General features: G+C 38.4%; 1 protein-coding gene and 1 non-coding gene across 12 annotated transcripts in view; one reads left to right on the plus strand and one right to left on the minus strand.

Annotated features, from left to right (window-relative positions):
* Positions 1 to 49: 49 nt before the first annotated feature.
* On the plus strand, positions 50 to 161 carry LOC122707259. Its single transcript, XR_006344774.1, has one exon. It is a non-coding gene; the product is annotated as a small nucleolar RNA SNORA3/SNORA45 family (small nucleolar RNA).
* Positions 162 to 1,749: 1,588 nt separating this feature from the next.
* NRG4 (neuregulin 4) overlaps positions 1,750 to 21,244 on the minus strand; it is a 102,020-nt gene continuing 82,525 nt past the window's right edge. For all 11 annotated transcript variants that reach the window (XM_043921857.1, XM_043921856.1, XM_043921854.1 and 8 more), the window contains 2 exons: positions 14,299 to 14,382; positions 1,750 to 2,109 (listed from right to left, as the gene is read on the minus strand). In XM_043921857.1, the coding sequence (XP_043777792.1) occupies positions 14,366 to 14,382 (17 nt within the window). In that variant the 3' untranslated portion in view covers positions 1,750 to 2,109; positions 14,299 to 14,365. The remainder of the gene's footprint in view (positions 2,110 to 14,298; positions 14,383 to 21,244) is intronic.

Raw genomic sequence — 21,244 nt, forward strand, 5'->3', positions numbered from 1 at the left:
AAAACATTTTCCTTTCCCCTCAATAAAGATATTGCAACATGGACAAAGGATCGAGGCTAGAGCCACACTTGGGTATCAGCTGTTGCCTTTGTGTGCTAGAGTCCTTGAAGAGTAACTGCTGACCTTAGTCACTCACTGTGGCCCTCAGGACATAATCACCAGCAAATAAACATCAATGTCGAGATTAAAAAAAAAAAAATTGCATCAGAAGATTCTTTTTTCACCTACTTCTATATAGCTAGTTGGCAGATCAGGCAACTACATCACCTTTCTTTGATTTTATACCAATATAACATACCTTGGAAACTCAGATAGTTGTGTTGTTAAGTTCGACTCTTTGCAACCCCATGGACTGCAGCATGGCAAATTTCCCTGTCCTTCACCATCTCCTTCACCACTTTTAGTGAGTGAGTGAAGGAAACTAAGAGGAAAACCCAGAATGATGGTATTTGTCAGCTAGCAAATCCTGGCACATTTCCAGTAAAAGGATTGTCAAGTTTAAATTTCTAATTATTTGTAAATATATCAAAATAGATGCAGAGAATACCAGTTTCTCCTGATAGCCATTCTTTCCTGTTCACACAGATAACACCTTTGGTTTTTAGCTAGGCACATGCACACCAGAATAAAGACTACATTTCCTAGTCTCCCTTGCAAGTATTACTGTTCAGGGCAGTGAAATGTGAGGGAATGATAATATTTCCTTTAACAGTATGACCATTTTTGTTTTGTTTTCCTTTATTCAATCCTGTTGCTTAGAAGTGGATATGACCGTGAGCCATCTTAGACTCCACAGCAGAGTCAATGCTGTTTTGTGGAAGAGAACCACACAGAACCGTATCTACACAGTTTTTTGTTGAAGTGCAAAACTGATCTGGACTGCCTATCTTTGGACTGTTTTACAAGACAGAAATTAAAATCAGTCTTGCCTAAGCCACTTGTGTTTTTCCCAGGTCTTTGTTATAGGACATCTGTATTAGCATATTCTAATACAGTGTGACATAACGTATGGCCCTTTTGTAACAGTCAATGGTTCCAACAGGATAGAAGGAAACTTGCAAGGTAAGTGAAATTAAAATATATGAACATTCATTCACACTTTTCTGTTTTTAATAATTTGTTAAACCAATTTTTACTCCAAAAGATTTTCTTTCTGCTGTTTATTTACATGAATGATGAAAATACTTTAAAGTTTCTTTAAATTATGATTATCCTCAATATTAGTTCCTGAAGAAAGTCCAAAGAAAAGTTTGATTGCAATAGAATTTTTAATTTCTGAATATTAGTATTTAGCTGTTTTTGAAAGGCTTGTCTTAAGCATTAAAGGAAAAGTTACTGTTTCAGCTAAAAACATGTTAACTTCCTAGAATGGCAACTCTTGCGTAGTCATTTTTGAAACTGGAAAAATGATCACGTGAAAAAATTGACACAAGCAAAAAAAAAAACTAAAGATGTATCCTTAGTGTCTTCACATACTGAATTGCCTTCTGTCAAGTGACAGGGCTGACAGGATTGTTTATTCAATCAAAATGTTTAAAAAATGCTTTCTTATGTGCTTTCAAAGCAGAATCTTTCTGCAGCTACAATTTGACTTGTTAAAGGCTGCTTTAAGGAATAAACTCCTTGAAAAGCTAAGGAACAATGTAAGGAAGAGGAGGGAAGCATAGGATTAAGATGTGGAAACAGACATTCCACACATTGTTACAGTTAATAGCCTGAGACCTAGACTAATGAAGGGGGAAGGCCAGCTCACTGCTGTAATTATCAACTTTATTTAAACCTGGGCCATTGGTAAATACAACCACTTTTCAATCTAGTAAGAGAAGCCAAACAGCAGAGGTTTTGCCACTGACTTGTACGGCAAATTTAACACAATGAACATGAAAGAATGTAAAATAAACTTTCACAAACCTGATGGTTTCCTATGCATTCTACAGAAATGTTTGAGAAAGTAATTAAATCTACTTCTGTCATTTAAACACCACCATAAATTCCGTTCTAATAAAAACAGAAGACGCTAAATCCTCTTGATTTGAAATTGAGATTTTTAGATGACTGACTTGGTTTTCACTTGTAGAAACAGTTTATGAGTCTTGCTTTCTGAAAATCCTAAAATAAAACATAGTGAATATTAGTAATAACATCCTTGTTAAATGAACAAAACTAACACCTGCACTATGTAAAAGAGTGTTACCAGGAAGTCATTTTAATATTGGCCCATTTATAGAAAACATCAAATATTTATATGAGACATGTTATTTTTGTTTTATTTCATTTCTGCACTATGCCATGATGGAGACAGAAGACTATATGCTACTATAAAGCAGAAAACATTGGCAGGAGCCAATAAACACCATTTAATGTTTTGGTACTAAGAGTGTATGGAGCATTTCATTTCAGAAAGGCTTTATAAAAGTTAATGTACTGTGGACATCATATCTTTTTGCCTTTTCATATGAACAAAGCTAGTGGAGGGAATGGAATTCCAGCTGAGCTATTTCAAATCCTAAAAGGTGATGCTGTTAAAATGCTGCACTCAATATGCCAGCAAATTTGGAAAACTCAGCAGTGGCTACAGGACTGGAAAAGGTCAGCTTTCATTCCAATAACAAAGGCAGTGCCAAAAAATGTTCAAACTATTGCACAACTGCCCTCATCTCACACGCTAGCACAGTAATGCTTAAAATTCTCCAAGCAAGGCTTCAATAGTATGTGAACTGAGAACTTCCAGATGTTCAAGCTGGATTTGAAAAGGGCAGAGGAACCAGAGATCAAATTGCCAACATCTGTTGGATCATAGAAAAAGCAAGAGAATTCCAGAAAAACATCTGCTTCACTGACTACACTAAAGCCTTTGACTATGTGAATCACAACAAACCAGAAAAGTCTGAAAGAGATGGGAATACCAGACCACCTTACCTGACTCCCGAGAAAGCTGTATGCAGGTCAAGAAGCAACAGTTAGAACCAGACATGGAACAACGGACTGGTTCCAAATTGGGAAAGGAATACGTCAAGGCTGTATATTGTCACTCTGCTTATTTAACTCATATGCAGAGTACATCATGTGAAATAGCTCAAGCTGAAATCAAGATTGCTGGGAGAAATATCAATAACCTCAGATATGTAGATGACACTACCCTAACAGCAGAATGTGAAGAGGAACTAAAAAGCCTCTTGATGAAAGAGGAGAGTGAAAAATCTGGCTTAAAACTCAACATACAGAAAACTAAGATCATGGCATCTGGTCCCATCACTTCATGGCAAATAGATGGGAGAAAAATGGAAACAGTGACAGACATTATTTTCTTGGGATCCAATATCACTGTGGATGGTGACTGCAGCCATGAAATTAAAAGACTCTTGCTCCTGGGAAGAAAAGCTATGATGAACCTAGACAGCATATTAAAAAGCAGAGACATCACTTTGCTGACAAAGGTCCATCTAGTCAAAGCTATGGTTTTTCCAGTAACCATGTAGAGATGTGAGAGTTGGACCATAAAGAAGGCTGAGCACCAAAGGATTGATACTTCCAAACTGTGGTGCTGGAGAATACACTTCAGAGTTCCTTGGACAGGAAGGAGATCAAACCAGTCAATCCTAAAGGAAATCCACCCTGAATAGCCATTTGGAGGACTGATGCTGAAGCTGAAGCTCCAATACTTCGGCTACCTGATGCAAAGAGCCGACTCACTGGAAAAGACCCAACTCATTGGAAAAGACCCTGATGCTGGGAAATACTGAGGGCAGGAGGAGAAGGAGGTCACAGAGGATGAGATGGTTGGTTGGCATCACCGACTCGATGGACATGAGTTTGAGCAAGTTTCAGGAGTTGGTGATGGACAGGGAAGCCTGGAGTGGGGCAGTCCGTGGGGTTGCAAAGAGTCAGACACAACTGAGTGACTGAACAACAGTAACACCATAGCAAAAAAGGAAAGACTGATTATTACAAGGAATTAGAAAAAATATCTATTCATTAATTTTAAATGTAGATGAAGATAACTGAGACCCTTTTCTTAACATTTACACAAAATTTCCAAGTCTAATTAAAATTCAGTCACCATACATGTATCTGAAACATACTATATTCAAAGCCTAGTCAGGATACTAGAATTACAGGTAGGAATAAATAAACATAATTGATCTGACTGACACAAGCAAAATTGTGATCTATGACATTTCAGCTTTGATTCCTCCACAGAAACACTGGGGAGAAAAGGTGGAAAGCAGCAACTATATGAACCAACTTTGTTGGAATTCTGGAAAACAGTCAAAGGTTTACAGCAACTAACACACAGCCCAGTAAAGAAAACCATCCTCAAAATGGCAGGAAAATGTGACTTTTTACCCACCCTTGCCTCCCATGCAATGGTGGGCTTATTCTTAAAATGAGATAAGCCTGGTTTTCATTTCCCTCCCTCAAGCCAGAAGAGGAAGAATAGACTTTACTTGCCAATCACTGCCTTTTCTAATCTGTCTTTGGGATTACAAGATTTGATTCAAGCTGTTCATTGTTTTTCATAACTTGGAAACAGGCGAGAAAAGGTAGGCACTGCTTGTGAAAGCTGCCAGATGACTACAGAATTGCAGGCATCGAGATGCAGGCCATGTAAGGCCCAGAGGAGAAACTGGGGTGAGATTTTTGACAAACCAGACATTCAAAAGCAGTTGTACCCAAGGAGTGCAGAATGCCAAATGTGTGCACAAACAAAAATGGCTCAGAAAAGATTTAAGACCTTAAGCTTGCATCTTGGTCTGATCCCTAGGATAGAAGCAAGCCTAACTAAGTACGGCAGGAATGCCTTAGGACACAGCTAAACTGTAAAAAGGAGAATGGGCATCTAGGGACATCTCTAAAATCAGATAAACATGAGATAATAGGGACAGAGGTTTCAATGATCACATACAAGGAATAGGCTTTGCAAAAAGGGCTTGGAAGTCTCAAAAACATGAACAACAGCTTTTAGCTGTCAGCAACAACTGGTGAACTAACTGAGGATAAAACAATGTTATATTCAGAATTACAATATTGTAATAGTAAAGTGCCCAATTTTCAACAACAACAAAAAACCTGAAAGGCATACAAAGAAACAAGGTCTATTCAATGAAACAAAAACTGGCCTGGAGGAAGCCCACACACTGAACTTAATAGAAAAAGGTCTTTAATTATGGTCAAAGAACTAATGAAAATCAAGAAAGTGATGAATAAAATGGGAATACCAATGGAGAGAAATTACAAAAAGGAGCCAAACAAATTCTGGAGCAGAAAGTTAAAATAATAAAATTTCACTAGAGGGGTTGAACAGTAGAATTGAGTAAGCAAAAAAAAATTCATCAGCAAAGCTGAAGACAGGAAGGTTGAAATTGCTATGTCTAAGAAAACAAAAAATCTTAAGGGATTTGCAAGACACCCTCAAATGGAACAAGAAATGTTACAGGAGTCCAAGGAGGAAAGAGAAAACTATATAATGATTATTTGAAGAAATAATGACAAGAAGCTTGCCAGACTTGATGTAAGATGTGGATGTAGATGTCCAGAGGCTCAATGAACACCAAATAGGGTAAAGTCAAAAGATATATCATATAGTTTGTCCTCAACCCAGGATCTGGAATTTTTCAAACCTTAATGTTACAAAAGTGATAATGCATTCAGTAAAAACCACATTTCAAGTTTTGAATTTTGATCTTTTCCCACATTAGCAATATGCAATGAGATATGCACTTATGCTGACTGGCAGTGATAGAGAGCTACAGCTCCCAGTCAGCCACATGATCATGAGGGTAAACATCTAATATACTTAAAATCATTCTGTTTTTCAGCACAGTATTCAATTACATCACTTCAAAACAGGCTTAGTATTAGATGATTTTTGCCCAACTATAGGCTAATGTAATTGTTCAGAGCACATTTAAGGTAGGATAGGCTTAGCTATGATGTTCAGGATAGGTATATAAGATGCACTTCAACTTATGATACTGTCAACTTACCATGGGTTTATCAATATACAACCCCACTGTAAGTCAAGGAAGATCTGTATAATTAAGCTATACAAAAAGAAAGAATCTTGAAAGCAGCAAGAATGAAGAGACTCATAAAGAGGACATTCAGCGTTTCCTATGTGGCTCAGTGGTAAAGAATCCACCTGTCAATACAGGAGACATGGGCCTGATCCCTGATCCAGGAAGAGTCCACGTTCTGCAGAGCAACTAAGTCTGACTAAGCCTGTGTGCCACCACTGTGCTCTAGAGTCTGGGAGACACAACTACCGAGCTTATATGTCACAACAAGTGAAGCTGGTGCACTCTAGAGCCTGTGCTCCTCAACAAGAGAAGCCACCACAATGAGAAGCCTGGGCACCACAACTAGAAAGTAGTTCCCGCTTGCCACAACTAGAGAAAAGCCCATGCAGCAATGAAGACCTAGCACAGCCAAAAGTAAAAATTTTTTTAAAGGGATCTTCAGTAAGATTATCAGATTTCTCATCAGAAACCATGGAGGCCAAATAGCAGTGGTTTGATATATTCAAAGTGCTAAAAGAAAAAACTGTCAACCTGAAATATTTTATCTGGCAAAACTATCCATCAAAAATGAGGAAGAAATGAAACCATTATCAGATAAAAGCAGGAGGAGACTATCACAATTAGATATGCCTTGCAAGAAATGCTAAAGGGAATTCTTCAAGGACAAAGGATAAGAACAGGAAACCATAAAAAGAAATAAAGCTCTGCTGTATAGAAACTAATATAACTCTAATGTTTAACTCTGTTTTCCACACAATTTAGGAACCAGTGTATAAAAATAGTTATTGGTTTATGTTTTCCGACACAACGCTTAAAGATAGAATCCTGTGACATTAATGGCTGAAAGGGAGTGAAGGCAAATTTATATAAGAGCAAGGTAGCAATGTTTTTATTAACTATTGAACTTAAGCTGCTATAAATTCAAATTAGTGTTATTACTTTATGACATTAAATGGAATCCCCATGGTAACCACAAAGAAATAGCTACAGAAGAATTCCCATGTAGTCCAGTGGTTAGGACTCTGCACTCTCATTGCTAAGGTCCTAGGTTCAGTCCCTGATTGGGGAACTAAGATCCCACAAGCTGTGCAGTGCAGCAGAAAAAAAAAAAAAAAACTGCCAAAAAAGAGAAATAGCTATAGAATACATACAAAAGGAGAGAATTTATATGTTTTACTAGAAAAAAAAATCAAAACACCAAAGACACTAACAAAATAAGGAGCAAAAATCCATGAAGCATTTAGAAGAGAAGTAGCAAAACAACCTAAGTTCCTCCTTAGCAACAATTACTTTAACCATGTGCTGTCTACAAGAGACTGACTTCAGATCTAAATAGGCTGAAAGTAAAAGGATGGATAAAGATATTCCATGTGAATAGTAATCAAAAGAGAACAGTATACTATTACCAGACAAATAGACTTATAACCTTTTTGAATTTAAAGAGACAGAGAAGGATGTTCTATAGGGTTTTATATAACAGATACAACAATTATAAACATTTATACATCTAATAACATCCTCAAAATACATAAAGCAAAACACAACATGCATTGCTTTCATTGCATCCCTTAAGAATATTTTAGCTGCAAATGTTTATCCTAAGAAAACTGAAATCAACATTCTAACTTTATAACTTAAGGAACCAGAAAAAGAAGAATGGACTAAGCCCAAAGCTACTAGGATACTAGAATATTAGATTAATACTAGAATATTAGAACTAAGACAAGCAAAATACTGAACAGAAAATTTTGAATCAAAAGTTAGTTCTTTGAAAAGGTTAATAAAATGGATAAACTTTTAGCTATATCAATAACAGAAAAGACTCAACTTCAAAAAACAAGATTAAGGATATTACTAATGAGTCTACAAAAATAAAAAGGCCCATAAGAATACAAGAGCAGTTGTAAACATCTTGGATAACCTAGATGTAATGGATATATTTATAAAAGCCATACCAAGACTGATTCATGAAGAAATTAGGTCCTCATAGACCTATAATTAGAAAGGAGATTAAATCAGCAGTCAAAAACCTCCCAACAAAAGAAAATCCTGCAACCTCTGACTTTACTCAGTTCTACCAAACATTTAAAGAAGAAATAACATCAGTCCTCAAACTTTTAAAAAAACAATTCAATACGAGAGAACACTTCCTAATCCATTATATAAGCCTAGTATTACCCTGATACCAAAGCCAGACAATGACAACACAAGAAAAGAAAGTTAAAGACCAATATCCCTGTTGAATACTGATGCGAAATTCTTAAAGGATTAGCAAACTGAATTCAAGATCACTTTAAAAATTTTATACATTTTGAATACATGGGTTTATTGCTGCAATGCAAGGATGGTTCAACAGATAAAAATCCAACTGAATACAATACACCACATTAGCAGAATGAGGGTCCCACGTGGATCAAATCATTGATGCTGAAAAAGGATTTGACAAAATTTTTTTGATTAAAAAAAACAAAAAACCACTCAACACACTAGGAATTGAAGGAAGCTACCTCAACATCACTTCATGGGAAACAGATGGGGAAACTGTGGAAACAGTGTCAGACTATTTTTTGGGCTCCAAAACCACTGCAGATGGTGACTGCAGCCATGAAATTAAAAGACACTTACTCCTTGGAAGGAAAGTTATGACCAACCTGGATAGCATATTTAAAAGCAGAGACATCACTTTGCCAACAAAGGTCTGTCTAGTCGAGGCTGTGGTTTTTCCAGTAGTCATGTATGGATGTGAGAGTTGGACGGTGAAGAAAGCTGAGCGCCGAAGAATTGATGCTTTTGAACTGTGGTATTGGAGAAGACTCTAGAGAGTCCCTTGGGCTGCAAGGAGATCCAACCAGTCCATCCTAAAGGAGATCAGTCCTGGGTGTTCATTGGAAGGACTGATGTTGAAGCTGAAACTCCAATACTTTGGCCACCTCATGTGAAGAGTTGACTCATTGGAAAAGACCCTGATGCTGGGAGGGATTGGGGGCAGGAGGAAAAGGGGACGACAGAGGATGATATGGCTGAATGGCATCACTGACTCGATGGGCATGGGTGTGGTTAGACTCCGGGAGTCGGTGATGGACAGGGAGGCCTGGCGTGCTGCGATTCATGGGGTCGCACAGTCGGACACGACTGAGCGACTGAACTGAACTGAACCTCAACATAATAAAGACCACATATGAAACTCTTACAGCTAACATTATACTCAATGAAAAAGGACTGAAATCATGAACAAGATAAGGATGCAGCATTTACTATTCCTATTCAGCACAGTGTTGGAAGTTCAAGGCAGAGTAATTATTCAAGAAAAAGAATGAAATTAGAATGAAGGAAAATTATCTCTGCAGAATACATGGTCCTATGTGTAGAAAACACAAATGACCTCCACACCCCCAAATCTGTTAGCACTAAGAAAAAACTCCAGCAATGTTTAGATACAGAAACAACACACAAAATCAGTTGCCTTTCTACATACTAATATAAACAACCCCAAAGACTTAATGAAGTCTTAATGAAGAAGTTGATGACTTGTACATTGAAAACCATAAGACATTGCTTAATGATGTAAACGTGAAAGTCCCTCAGTTGTAGCCGACTCTGGGACCCCATGGACTAGATAGTCTATGGAATTCTCCAGGCCAGAATACTGGAATGGGTAACCCTTCCCTTCTCTAGGGGATCTTCCCAACCCAAGGATTGAACCCAGGTCTCCCATATTGCGGGGAGATTCTTTACCAGCTGAGCTATAAGGGAATACTCCAAGATCACTGGAGTGGGTAGCCTATCCTTTCTCCAAGGGATCTTCCTGACCTAGGAATCAAACCGGGGTCTCCTGCATTGCAAATGGATTCTTTACCAACTGAGCTATCAGGGAAGCTGATATTAATGATGTTAAAGATGACACCAATAAGTTGAAAGACATCATGTGTAAACAGACTGGAAGACTTAATATTGGTATGATGTCAATACTATCCAAAGTGATCTACAGATTCAATATAATTCACTTCAAAATCTCAATGACATTCTTTACAGATACAGAAAAATAATTCAAGCGGAATATCTAGGATCCAAATAGCCAAAACAATCTTGAAAAGAAGAAAGCTGAATACCAAAGAATTGATGCTTTCAAACTGTGGTGCTGGAAAAGACTCTTGAGAGTCCCTTGGACAGCAAGGAGATCAAGCCAGTCAATCCTAAAGGAAATCAACCCTGAATATTCATTGGAAAGACTGATGCTGAAGCTGAAGCTCCAATACTTTGACCACCTGATGGAAAAAACCCTGATTCTGGGAAAGACTGAGGGCAGGAGGAGAAGGGGGTGACAGAGGATGAGATGGTTGGATGGCATCACTGACTCAATGGACATGAGTTTGAGCAAGCTCTGGGAGAGAGAGAAGGACAGGGAAGTCTGGTGCACTGCAGTCCATGGAATCACAGACAGACATGACTTAGCAACTGAACAACAATAATCTTGAAAAACATCAAAGTTGGAAGACTCACAATTCCTGATTTCAAATTTTACTGCAAAGATACAATAATCAAAACAGTGTGATACTGAATAAAAACAGACATATAGACCAGTGGAATAGAATAAAGAATCCAGAAATTCTCACATATATGGTCAAATGATTTGGAGGAAGCACACCAAGACCATTTAATGGGAAACGGACAGTGTTTTCAACAAATGGTGCTGGGAAAACTGGGTACCCACGTGCCAAAAAACGAAATTGGATTCTTACCTAACACTATATACAAAAATTAGTTCAAATGGACCAAAGACCTAACCATAAGACTTAAAACTCCACTCTGAGGGAAAAAACCAGGGGGAAAGTTTCAGAACACTGGATTTAGGAGTGATTTCTTAGATATGACACCAAAGTCATAGGCATAAAAAGAGAAAAGAGACAAACTCAGCTTCAAATATTAGATATCTGGACTTTCCTGGTAGCACAGTGCATAAGAATCCTCCTGCCAATGCAGGCGGGTTTGATCCCTGGTCCAGAAAGATTCTACATGCCGCAGAGCAACTAAGCCCATGAACCACGCCTACTGAGCCCGTGCCACCACTACTGAAGCCCATGCACCCAGAGCCCACATGCTGCAACCACTGATGCCGTACACTCTACATCCTGTGCTTGGCAACAAGAGAAGCCACCGCAAAAGCAATGAAGACCCAGCATGGCCACAGATAAGTAAGACGTTTATGTATCAAAGGATACTATCAACAGACTAAAAAAAGCAATCCACAGATGGGAGAAGATATTTGCAGATCACATATCTGATGAGGTATTAATACCTGTTAATATATTAACATATTAATATAATTATATAGTTAATATATTGATCATAATATGTAACATATTAGCATATAAATATCAATATATTAACATATTAATATATTATCTATAAATATATATCAATGTATAAATATATTTATAAATATATAAATACAAATTTATATAAATATAAATTTATAATATATAAATATATTTATATATAAAACAATATATATAAATATATAATATATAAAGTAATAAATATATAAAATATATATTTATAAAAATATAAATATAAATTTATAGAAATAATTTGTTTATATATAATATATAAAATAAATATATATAAATATACATAAATATTATATATTAATATATAAAAATATATATTTATATTAAAAAAAAATATATATATATATAACTAAAATGCAGCAACAGTTATAAAAGACAACCCAATTCAAAACTGGGCAAAGAACTTGAATAGACAGGTATCCAAAGAAGATATAGCTGCTGTAGAAAACAGTATCATAGTTCCTCAAAAAATTAAATATAGAATGAACATTTGATACTACTTCTGGGTATTTATACAAAAGAAGAGAAAACAGGGGCTTGAACAGCTATTTGCAAATGTATGTTCCTAGAAGCATCATCACAATAGCCAAAGTGAAATGACTCATGTTCATCTGTTGATAAATGAATAAACAAAATGAGGTAAATATATACAGTGTAATATCATTCAGTCATAAAAAGGAATGAAATTTGGATACATACTATACTGTTGATGAACCTTGAAGATGTGGTAAGTGAAATAAGCCACACACAAAAGGACAAATGCATGATTCATGTATTTGTATGAAGTACTGAGACTTATATCAAGCATTGAGAATATTCAAATGCTTAGAGATTAAGTAGAATGTTAGCTACCACGGTCTGAGTAGAGGAGGGAATGAGGAGTTATTGTTTAATGGGTATAGCATTTGGTATAGGATGATGAGAAAGTTCTGGAGATGGGACAGTGGTGATGGTTGAACCAATGGGAATATACTTAATGCCATTGAATTGCATGTATAAAAGGCTAAGAAGCCAATCTGAAAAGGTTACCTACTGTATGATTCCAACTATATGACATTCCAGAAAAAGCTATAGAGATAGTAAAAAGCTATAGAGATAATATAGGGATCAGTGATTACCACTGAGACTGGGAAAGAGTAGATGGAGCACAGGAGATTTTTAGGTGGTGAAATATTCAATGTGATACATAGTGGTGGACACATGAAATCATGCATTTGTTAAAATCTATAATACTAAAAAAAAAAAAAAAAGAGGAGCCTTAATGAAAACTATGGACTTCTGTTACCAACTTTACCAAACGCATTCTTTATATTGCTCCTAATAAGATGGAAACCTCATGATCTGTAAAATCGTGCCCTAAAATGAAAAGCCTTACAGGGGAAAAAAGGTTTGGAGTTTTGTAACCTGAGCAGTAACAAAAACAAAAATCCTAAATTTCCACTAGTATCTGCACTGAGAAACAGTCTATCTTTTGTATACTTAAACTTTGGGGTTTGTGCTTCTTCCTTTCAGATACAGACCCTGAAATCAATTGCTTCTCATAGAACCATTTTCAGGACTTCCCTGGTGGTCCAGTGGCTAGGACTCGACTCTACACTCTCAATGAAGGGGGCCTTAGTTCGACCGCTGGTCAGGCAACTGGAACCCACATCCTCAACTAAGGATCCCGCATGCACAACTAAGACCCAATACAACCAAATAAATATTTATTTTTAAAATAAACCAACTGCATTAACATTAAAAATAGGATCTAAAGGTAGCTCCCAATAATAGGAATAGAGCAGGATAGTTACACAGGTAGCTTTTGACATCCCACTGGGGGGTTATAGATAGAGAAGGAACTTTGGGAGATCATTGTAAGCTAGTGATCACTCAAGAAAGCAATCAGACTATTGTGAAACAGGCCTGCTTAACAACGAAACCACACAATAAAAGCGTAAGATATGCTCCAGGCCAATAAGTGAAAAAGTGAGGCCTGCACCCAGCTGGTCGAGGTCAGCAGGAGAATGATCCTTAAAACAGGCCCCTTAGCAAATACCAAAGACAGGAATACATGAGCAAGGTGCCATTCCAAAGTAGAAGACTTCATCATACTAAAACCTGAGGTGATTTAACATATTTTGGTCTATTTTAGTTTACATTACCACCCTTCTGCTGATGTGGATAGCACCATGACAGTCCCAGTTTGACCATATAGGGTCAAAAACTCCTCTGCCTGACTGGAGGAGGAGCTAGTGATGAAAGCTTGACGTCCACTCAAAGAATGAGGAAGAAAGTGGTCTTCTTCCCCTTTCTATTTTCCCTTTGCTTATAAACATGTTGCCCACTTAGTTCTCAGGGCAGAGGTCTCTTGCCTGCCTGCTTGTATCCTTCAAAAGCATCCTAAACTATGAATCCACTTCTTACCTCTTACTTTGTCCCTCACTGAATTTCTTCTGCACCAAGACATAAAAAACCTGTGATTTGCTAAGTCCTGAGATGAGCTGTGCAGTTTCACCTTCATCAGTCAATGCTTTTTTCCTAATAACCAGGTGAAATGTCTTTATGGTTAACTTGCACTTTGCAGTTTCCCCAGCCAGCTTAATACAGTGAAAGTTACTAAAACAGTCACTCTTTGCCCTTAAAGGATTTTCACTTGTCTTTTAGGGTCTTTATATATTACGAAGAGTTTCTCCTGAGCTGTGAGAAAGTTTGCCTCTAGTTGCTTCAACATATTAGCTTACTGGGAAAAAAAAATCATGTTTGAACCCATGCAACTTTCATACAGGATTGATATTACTCTCCTATTTACCAACTGCAAATAAGTTAATAATATATGTTACAGAAACACACATACTTTGCAACAGGATGGACTGTGTTTCAAGGTATGATAACTTTCAGTCTTTTTATTTAGAGAACAAAGAAAGATTAACTTGTTTAATTTATTTTACCTTTTAGAGTTTCACTCTCTGCCTTTGTAACAAAGAAGCAATGATTTGGCTTCACTGTGTTATTTCTTCAATGTTCTCCACGACCTATGGAAAATAAGAATCAAGATGTTTTCTCCATCTCAGTTTTTCTTTATGTGCACAACTGTCAACATGTCTTTATTTATACATGTACATCCACCCCTTCTGTTTGCAAAAAGTTGAGGTGAACTAGCCTAGAACATCCAAATGAGCCTCTTAACACACCTCAGAACACAGAAGAGTTGTATCAGCACCTCCATTCAGATCTCACAGAAGTGTCCCTGCCTTTTCTCATGCCTATTTTCTGTTACCTGAAGTTCTAACAAGCTTGGTGAATTTTTAAAAAGATATTACAAATGACAAAGAGGGTAAGAGGGAAAGATTGGTAAAGTGAGTCACTCTAACAGCAATAAAAATGAATAACTGATGGCAGGAAAACAGGAGAAAGTAGCAAAAACAGAACAAAAACTGAGATAAAAACCAAACCAAACCTGTGGCTGGTATTTAATGTAGGGACAATTCCCTCAAGAGCCAATGAGCCCTGAGCCTGTTACCCGCTATCTGTGGAAGCATAAGTACAGTATGAAAAACTTGGACTTGGGAACTAGATTCACCTGGGTTTAAATCCTGTCTTACCACCTTCTGATGTGTGATCTTGATGTTAACTTCTCTAAACCTCAGTTTTCTTTTTCATAGAGTGAGAAGAATGCCACTTGCCTCAATATGGGTTCCATTCAGTTCAGTTCAGTCGCTCAATCATGTCCCGACTCTTTGCAACCCCATGGACTGCAACCCCCTGTCCATCACCAACTCCCAGAGCTTGCTCAAACTCATGTCCATCAAATCGGTGATGCCATCCAACCATCTCATCCTCTGTTGTCCCCTTCTCCTCCTGCCATTAGTCTTTCCCAGCATCAGGGTCTTTTCCAATGAGTCAGTTCTTTGCATCAGGTGGCCAAAGTACTGGAGTTTCAGCTTCAGCATCAGTCATTCCCAATGAATATTCAGGACTGATTTCCTTTAAAATTGACTGGTTTTACCTCCTTGGAGTCCAAGGGATTCTCAAGAGTCTTCTCCAACACCACAATTCAAAAGCATCAATTCTTTGGCGCTCAGCTTTCTTTATAGTCCAACTCTCACATCCATACATGACTACTGGAAATACCATAGCTTTGACTAGGTGAAGCTTTGTTGGCAAAGTAATGCCTCTGCTTTTTAATATGCCATCTAGGTTGGTTATAGCTTTTCTTCCAAGGAGCAAGCGGCTTTTAATTTCATGGCTGCAGTCACCATCTGCAGTGATTTTGGAGCCCAGAAAAATAAAGTCTCTCGCTGTTTCCATTGTTTCTCCATCTATTTCCCATGAAGTGATGGGACTGGATGCTATGACCTTCGTATTTTGAATGTTGATTTTTAAGCCAACTTTTTCACTCTCCTCTTTCACTTTCATCAAGAGGCTCTTTAGTTCCTCTTCACTTTCTGCCATAAGGGTGGTATCATCTGCGTATCTGAGGTGATTGATATTTCACAATGGGTATTAAGACTTATAAGTCTCCAAAGTGAAATACCAGCCAGTGTCTGGCACCTATAGGTACCTGATGTTCATGGTTCCATAGTTACCTTACTTTCTATTCATTTAAAGAGTTGTACTTTAAGAACTAGTGTGTTATTGCAGTAGGGATGATACGTAATCACAAGCTAAATGAATGCCAGGACTTAAAGCTGTAGGTTTACTTAATAAACAAATTGAAATAATTGCCTCGGGAGATTTATATTTCAGATGCATACAAGGTGACATGAACGAATCTATTAGAAAGGAGTGTTAAACTGAATAAAGCTTTATGCTATGGTGGCAAGAGGAGTTTCCTGGTGAAAACAGGTCATTAACAAATTTTAAAATAACATGTACCATCATGTTCTGATTTTCATAACAAATATAAGCATGAAGAAATTCCCAATCCCCAAGATCAACTTTGTTTTCACGACACAGATCTTCTCACATGCGGTAAAGGCATTTATTTCACTTTTTTTTAAAGTAATGGCTTTGCAGTTATTGAGACTATTTGACATTGAAAAAATAAGTGGCCAGTGAGCTAATTTTGTGAGCTACGCCAAACACCTTATCCAGATTTTTACCTCTGGTTGTGATACCCATTTTTCCTCGTTAAAAGAAGGCAGCAATTTAATATTTGAGTTCTGAAACTCTTTTCCCAATTAAACCAGAGTACCCCTGTGTGGAAAGGCTCCAAGGTAGTTTTGATTTTATTACAAACACGTCTTTATAAACTGAAAAGAAGCCAACTTGCTTTTTAGGTGTATGTGGTTTCTAAAAAATAATTTGAGTTTTTACCATCCCATTGAACATTCTGAAAAAAAATTAAGAGGCAAATCCTTTGAGGAGAGAAACCATTGGTGAATTACAAGCATGGATACTCGTGCATTCAAGCGTTAGTGGCAATCAGCCATTCCCACATTTTTTCCTGTCACATTTGGCCCTATTTGTATTAATCTTCCCAGTTAAAATCATGCACGATAATACATTCAGTTCTCTGAGAATTTCTTCACTGGTTATTTTATCATAGAGCATTTAAAAATGAATGTAGTTCTAGACATTATCATTACAAATAAAAGCAAAAATAAAAAAACTCATCAAACCATTTAAATACATGACTTCACCCAATTACAAAGTAGAAGAACACAACTCAATCTGTTGATAACTCAAATGATAATTTTGAGTATATTAAAATGAATCATTTGATAGTATCGTTTCATAATGGCATCTTAGACTTCCCTGGTAGTACCCTGACTAAGAATCTGCCTGCCAATGCAAGGGACGGAGGTTTGATCCCTGGTGGGGAAGATTTCACATGCCACAGAGTAACCAAGCCCATGTGCCGCAACTACTGAAGTCTGCAAACCCTAGAGGCTGAGCTCTGCAACAAGAGAAGCCACTGCAATGAGAAACTTGTGTACTGCAACAAAGAGTAGCCCCAGCTTGCCACAACTAGAGAAAACCTGCATACAGCAATGAAGACCCGGTGCAACCAAAACCCCAAAAAACTGCAGCATCTCTTTCTGGCTTTTTATTATGAAATATACTTGTAAAATTTACCATTCTAACCATTTCAATATGCCAGCAAATCTGGAAAACTCAGCAGTGGTCACAGGACTGGAAAAGGTCAGTTTTCATTCTAATCCCAAAGAAAGGCAATGTCAAAGTATGTTCAAACTACCACACAAGTGCACTCATTTCACATGCTAGCAAAGTAATGCTCAAAATTCTCCAAGCTAGGCTTCAATAGCACGTGAACTGAGAACTTCCAGATGTTCAAGCTGGTTTTAGAAAAGGCAGAGGAACCAGAGATCAAATTGCCAACATCCGCTTGATCATCGAAAAAGCAAGAGAGTTCCAGAAAAACATCTACTTCTGCTTTATTGACTACGCCAAAGCCTTTGATTGTGTGGATCACAACAAACTGGAAAATTCTTAAAGAGATGGGAATAGTAGATCACCGTACCTACATCCTGAGAAATATGTATGCAGGTCAAGGAGAAACAGTTAGAACCAGACATGGAACAACAGACTGGTTCCAAATTGGGAAACGAGTACGTCAAGGCTGTATATTGTCACCCTGCTTATTTAACTTATATACGGAGTACATTATGCAAAATGCCGGACTGGATAAAGCACAAGCTGGAGTCAAGATTGCTGGGAGAAATATCAATAACCTCAAATATGCAGATGACACCACCCTTATGTCAGAAAGTGAAGAGGAACTAAAGAACCTCTTGATCAAAGTGAAAGAGGAGGGTAAAAAAGTTGGCTTAAAACTCAACATTCAAAATACGAAGACCATGGCATCCAGTCCCATCACTTCATGGCAAATAGATAAGAAACAATAGAAACAGTGACAGACTTTATTTTCTTGGGATCCAATATCACTGTGGACCGTGACTGCAGCCATGAAATTAAAAGACGCTTGCTCCTTGGAAGAAAAGCTATGATGAACCTAGACAGTGTATTAAAAAGCAGAGACATTACTTTGCCGACAAAGGTTCACCTAGTCAGAGCAATGGTTTTTCCAGTACTCATGTATGGTTGTGAGAGTTGGACTATAAAGAAAGCTGAGTGCCAAAGAATTGATGTTTTTGAACTGTGGTGTTGGAGAAGACTCTTGAGAATCCCTTGGACTCCAAGGAGGTAAAACCAGTCAATTTTAAAGGAAATCAGTCCTGAATATTCATTGGGAATGACTGATGCTGAAGCTGAAACTCCAATACTTTGGCCACCTGATGTGAAGAACTGACTCATTGGAAAAGACCCTGATGCTGGGAAAGACTAATGGCAGGAGGAGAAGGGGACAACAGAGGATGAGATGGCTGGATGGCATCACCGATTTGATGGACATGAGTTTGAGCAAGCTCTGGGAGTTAGTGAAGGACAGGGAAGCCTGGTGTGCTGCAGTCCAGTTCAGTTGCTCAGTCATGTCCGACGCTTTACAACCCCGTGAATCGCAGCACGCCAGGCCTCCCTGTCCATTACCAACTCCTGGAGTCTACCCAAAACCATGTCCATCGAGTCAGTGATGCCATCCAGCCATCTCATCCTCTGTTGTCCCCTTCTCCTCCTGCCCCCAATCCCTCCCAGCATCAGGGTCTTTTCCAATGAGTCAACTCTTCACATGAGGTGGCCAAAGTATTGGAGTTTCAGCTTCAACATCAGTCCTTCCAATGAACACCCAGGGCTTATCTCCTTTAGGGAGGACTGGTTGGATCTCCTTGCAGTCCAAGGGACTCTCTAGAGTCTTCTCCAACACCACAGTTCAAAAGCATCAATTCTTCAGTGCTCAGTTTTCTTCACCGTTGAACTCTCACATCCATACATGACCACTGGAAAAACCACAGCCTTGACTAGACAGACCTTTGTTGGCAAAGTAATGTCTCTGCTTTTTAATATGCTATCCAGGTTGGTCATACTTTCCTTCCAAGTAGTAAGCATCTTTTAATTTCATGACTGCAATCACCATCTGCAGTGATTTTGGCGCCCCAAAAAAAAAATAAAGTCTGACACTGTTTCCACTGTCTCCCCATCTATTTCCCATGAAGTGATGGGACCAGATGCCATGATCTTAGTTTTCTGAATGTTGAGCTTTAAGTCAACTTCTTCACTCTCCTCCTTCACTTTCATCAAGAGGTTTTTTAGTTCCTCTTCACTTTCTGACATAAGGGTGGTGTTACCTGCATATCTGAGGTTATTGATATTTCTCCCAGAAATCTTGATTCCAGCTTGTGCTTCTTCCAGCCCAGCATTTCTCATGATGTACTCTGCATATAAGTTAAATAAGCAGGGTGACAATATACAGCCTTGATGTACTCCTTTTCCTATTTGGAACCAGTCTGTTGTTCTGTGTCCAGTTCTAACTGTTGCTTCCTGACTGGCATACAGGCTTCTCAAGAGACAGGTCAGATGGTCTGGTATTCCCATCTCTTTAAGAATTTTCCACAGTTTATTGTGATCCACAGAGTCAAAGGCTTTGGCATAGTCAGTAAAGCAGAAATAGATGTTTTTCTGGAACTCTCTTGCTTTTTCGATGATCCAGCGGATGTTGGCAATTTGATCTCTGGTTCCTCTGCCTTTTCTAAAACCAGCTTGAACATCTGGAAGTTCACGGTTCACGTATTGCTGAAGCCTGGCTTGAAGAATTTTGAGCATTACTTTGCTAGCGTGTGAGATGAGTGCAATCGTGCGGTAGTTTGAGCATTCTTTGGCATTGCCTTTCTTTGGGACTGGAATGAAAACTGACCTTTTCCAGTCCTGTGGCCACTGCTGAGTTTTCCAAATTTGCTGGCATATAGAGTGCAGCACTTTCAGAGCATCATCTTTCAGGCCGAGAGGAGCAACCCCACATCCAAGGAGCGGCGGCTGTGCAGGCGCACGAGGGCTGAGAGGAGCTACTCCACGTTCAAGATCAGGAGGGGCAGCCATGAGGAGATACCCCTTGTCCAAGGTAAGAAGCAGCAGCTGTGCTTTGCTGGCGCAGCCGTGACGAGATACCCCACGTCCAAGGTAAGAGAAACCCAAGTAAGATGGTAGGTGTTGCGAGAGGGCATCAGAGGGCAGACACACTGAAACCATAGTCACAGAAAACTAGCCAATCTGATCACAGGACCACAGTCTTGTCTAACTCAATGAAACTAAGCCATGCCGTGTGGGGCCACCAAAGATGGATGGGTCATGGTGGAGAGGTCTGACAGAATGTGGTCCACTGGAGAAGGGAATGGTAAACCTCTTCAGTATTCTTGCCTTGAGAACCCCATGAACAGTATGAAAAGGCAAAAAGAAAGGACACTGAAAGATGAACTCCCCAGGTCGATAGGTGCCCAATATTCTACTGGAGATCAGTGGAGAAATAACTCCAGAAAGAATGAAGGGATTGGAGCCAAAGCAAAATCAATACCCAGTTGTGGATGTGACTGGTGATAGAAGCAAGGTCCGATGCTGTAAACAGCAATATTGCATAGGAACCTGGAATGTTAGGTCCATGAATCAAGGCAAATTGCTGCAGTCCATGGGGTCGCAAAGAGTCGGACATGACTGAGTGATGGAACTGATGATGGTGATGCAGTTAGGTTATTTAGAAACAATTTGATTCTTTCAGTTCTTGCTTTTATGGTCTGTTAGGCAGGACTGGAACACTACCCAATCTAGGGCTAATTATTCCCCACTACTGAAGAAATAATCTTTGGTGTACACTATTACTCAATGAATAATTAGGATTTTTAGCCTTATTATTGGGAACAGGCACTTTTCCTAGCCTTGTGTGAATAGTGGGTACCTCTAATCCTATCAGGTGATTCTTTCCCTAATATCAAGTATTTTCCTAGTATACATGTGATTATCACTCAACTGAATACTTGAAGATCTCTG

This window comes from Cervus elaphus, chromosome 13 (genome assembly GCF_910594005.1).
Source record: "Cervus elaphus chromosome 13, mCerEla1.1, whole genome shotgun sequence".
Taxonomy (NCBI): Eukaryota; Metazoa; Chordata; class Mammalia; order Artiodactyla; family Cervidae; genus Cervus; species Cervus elaphus.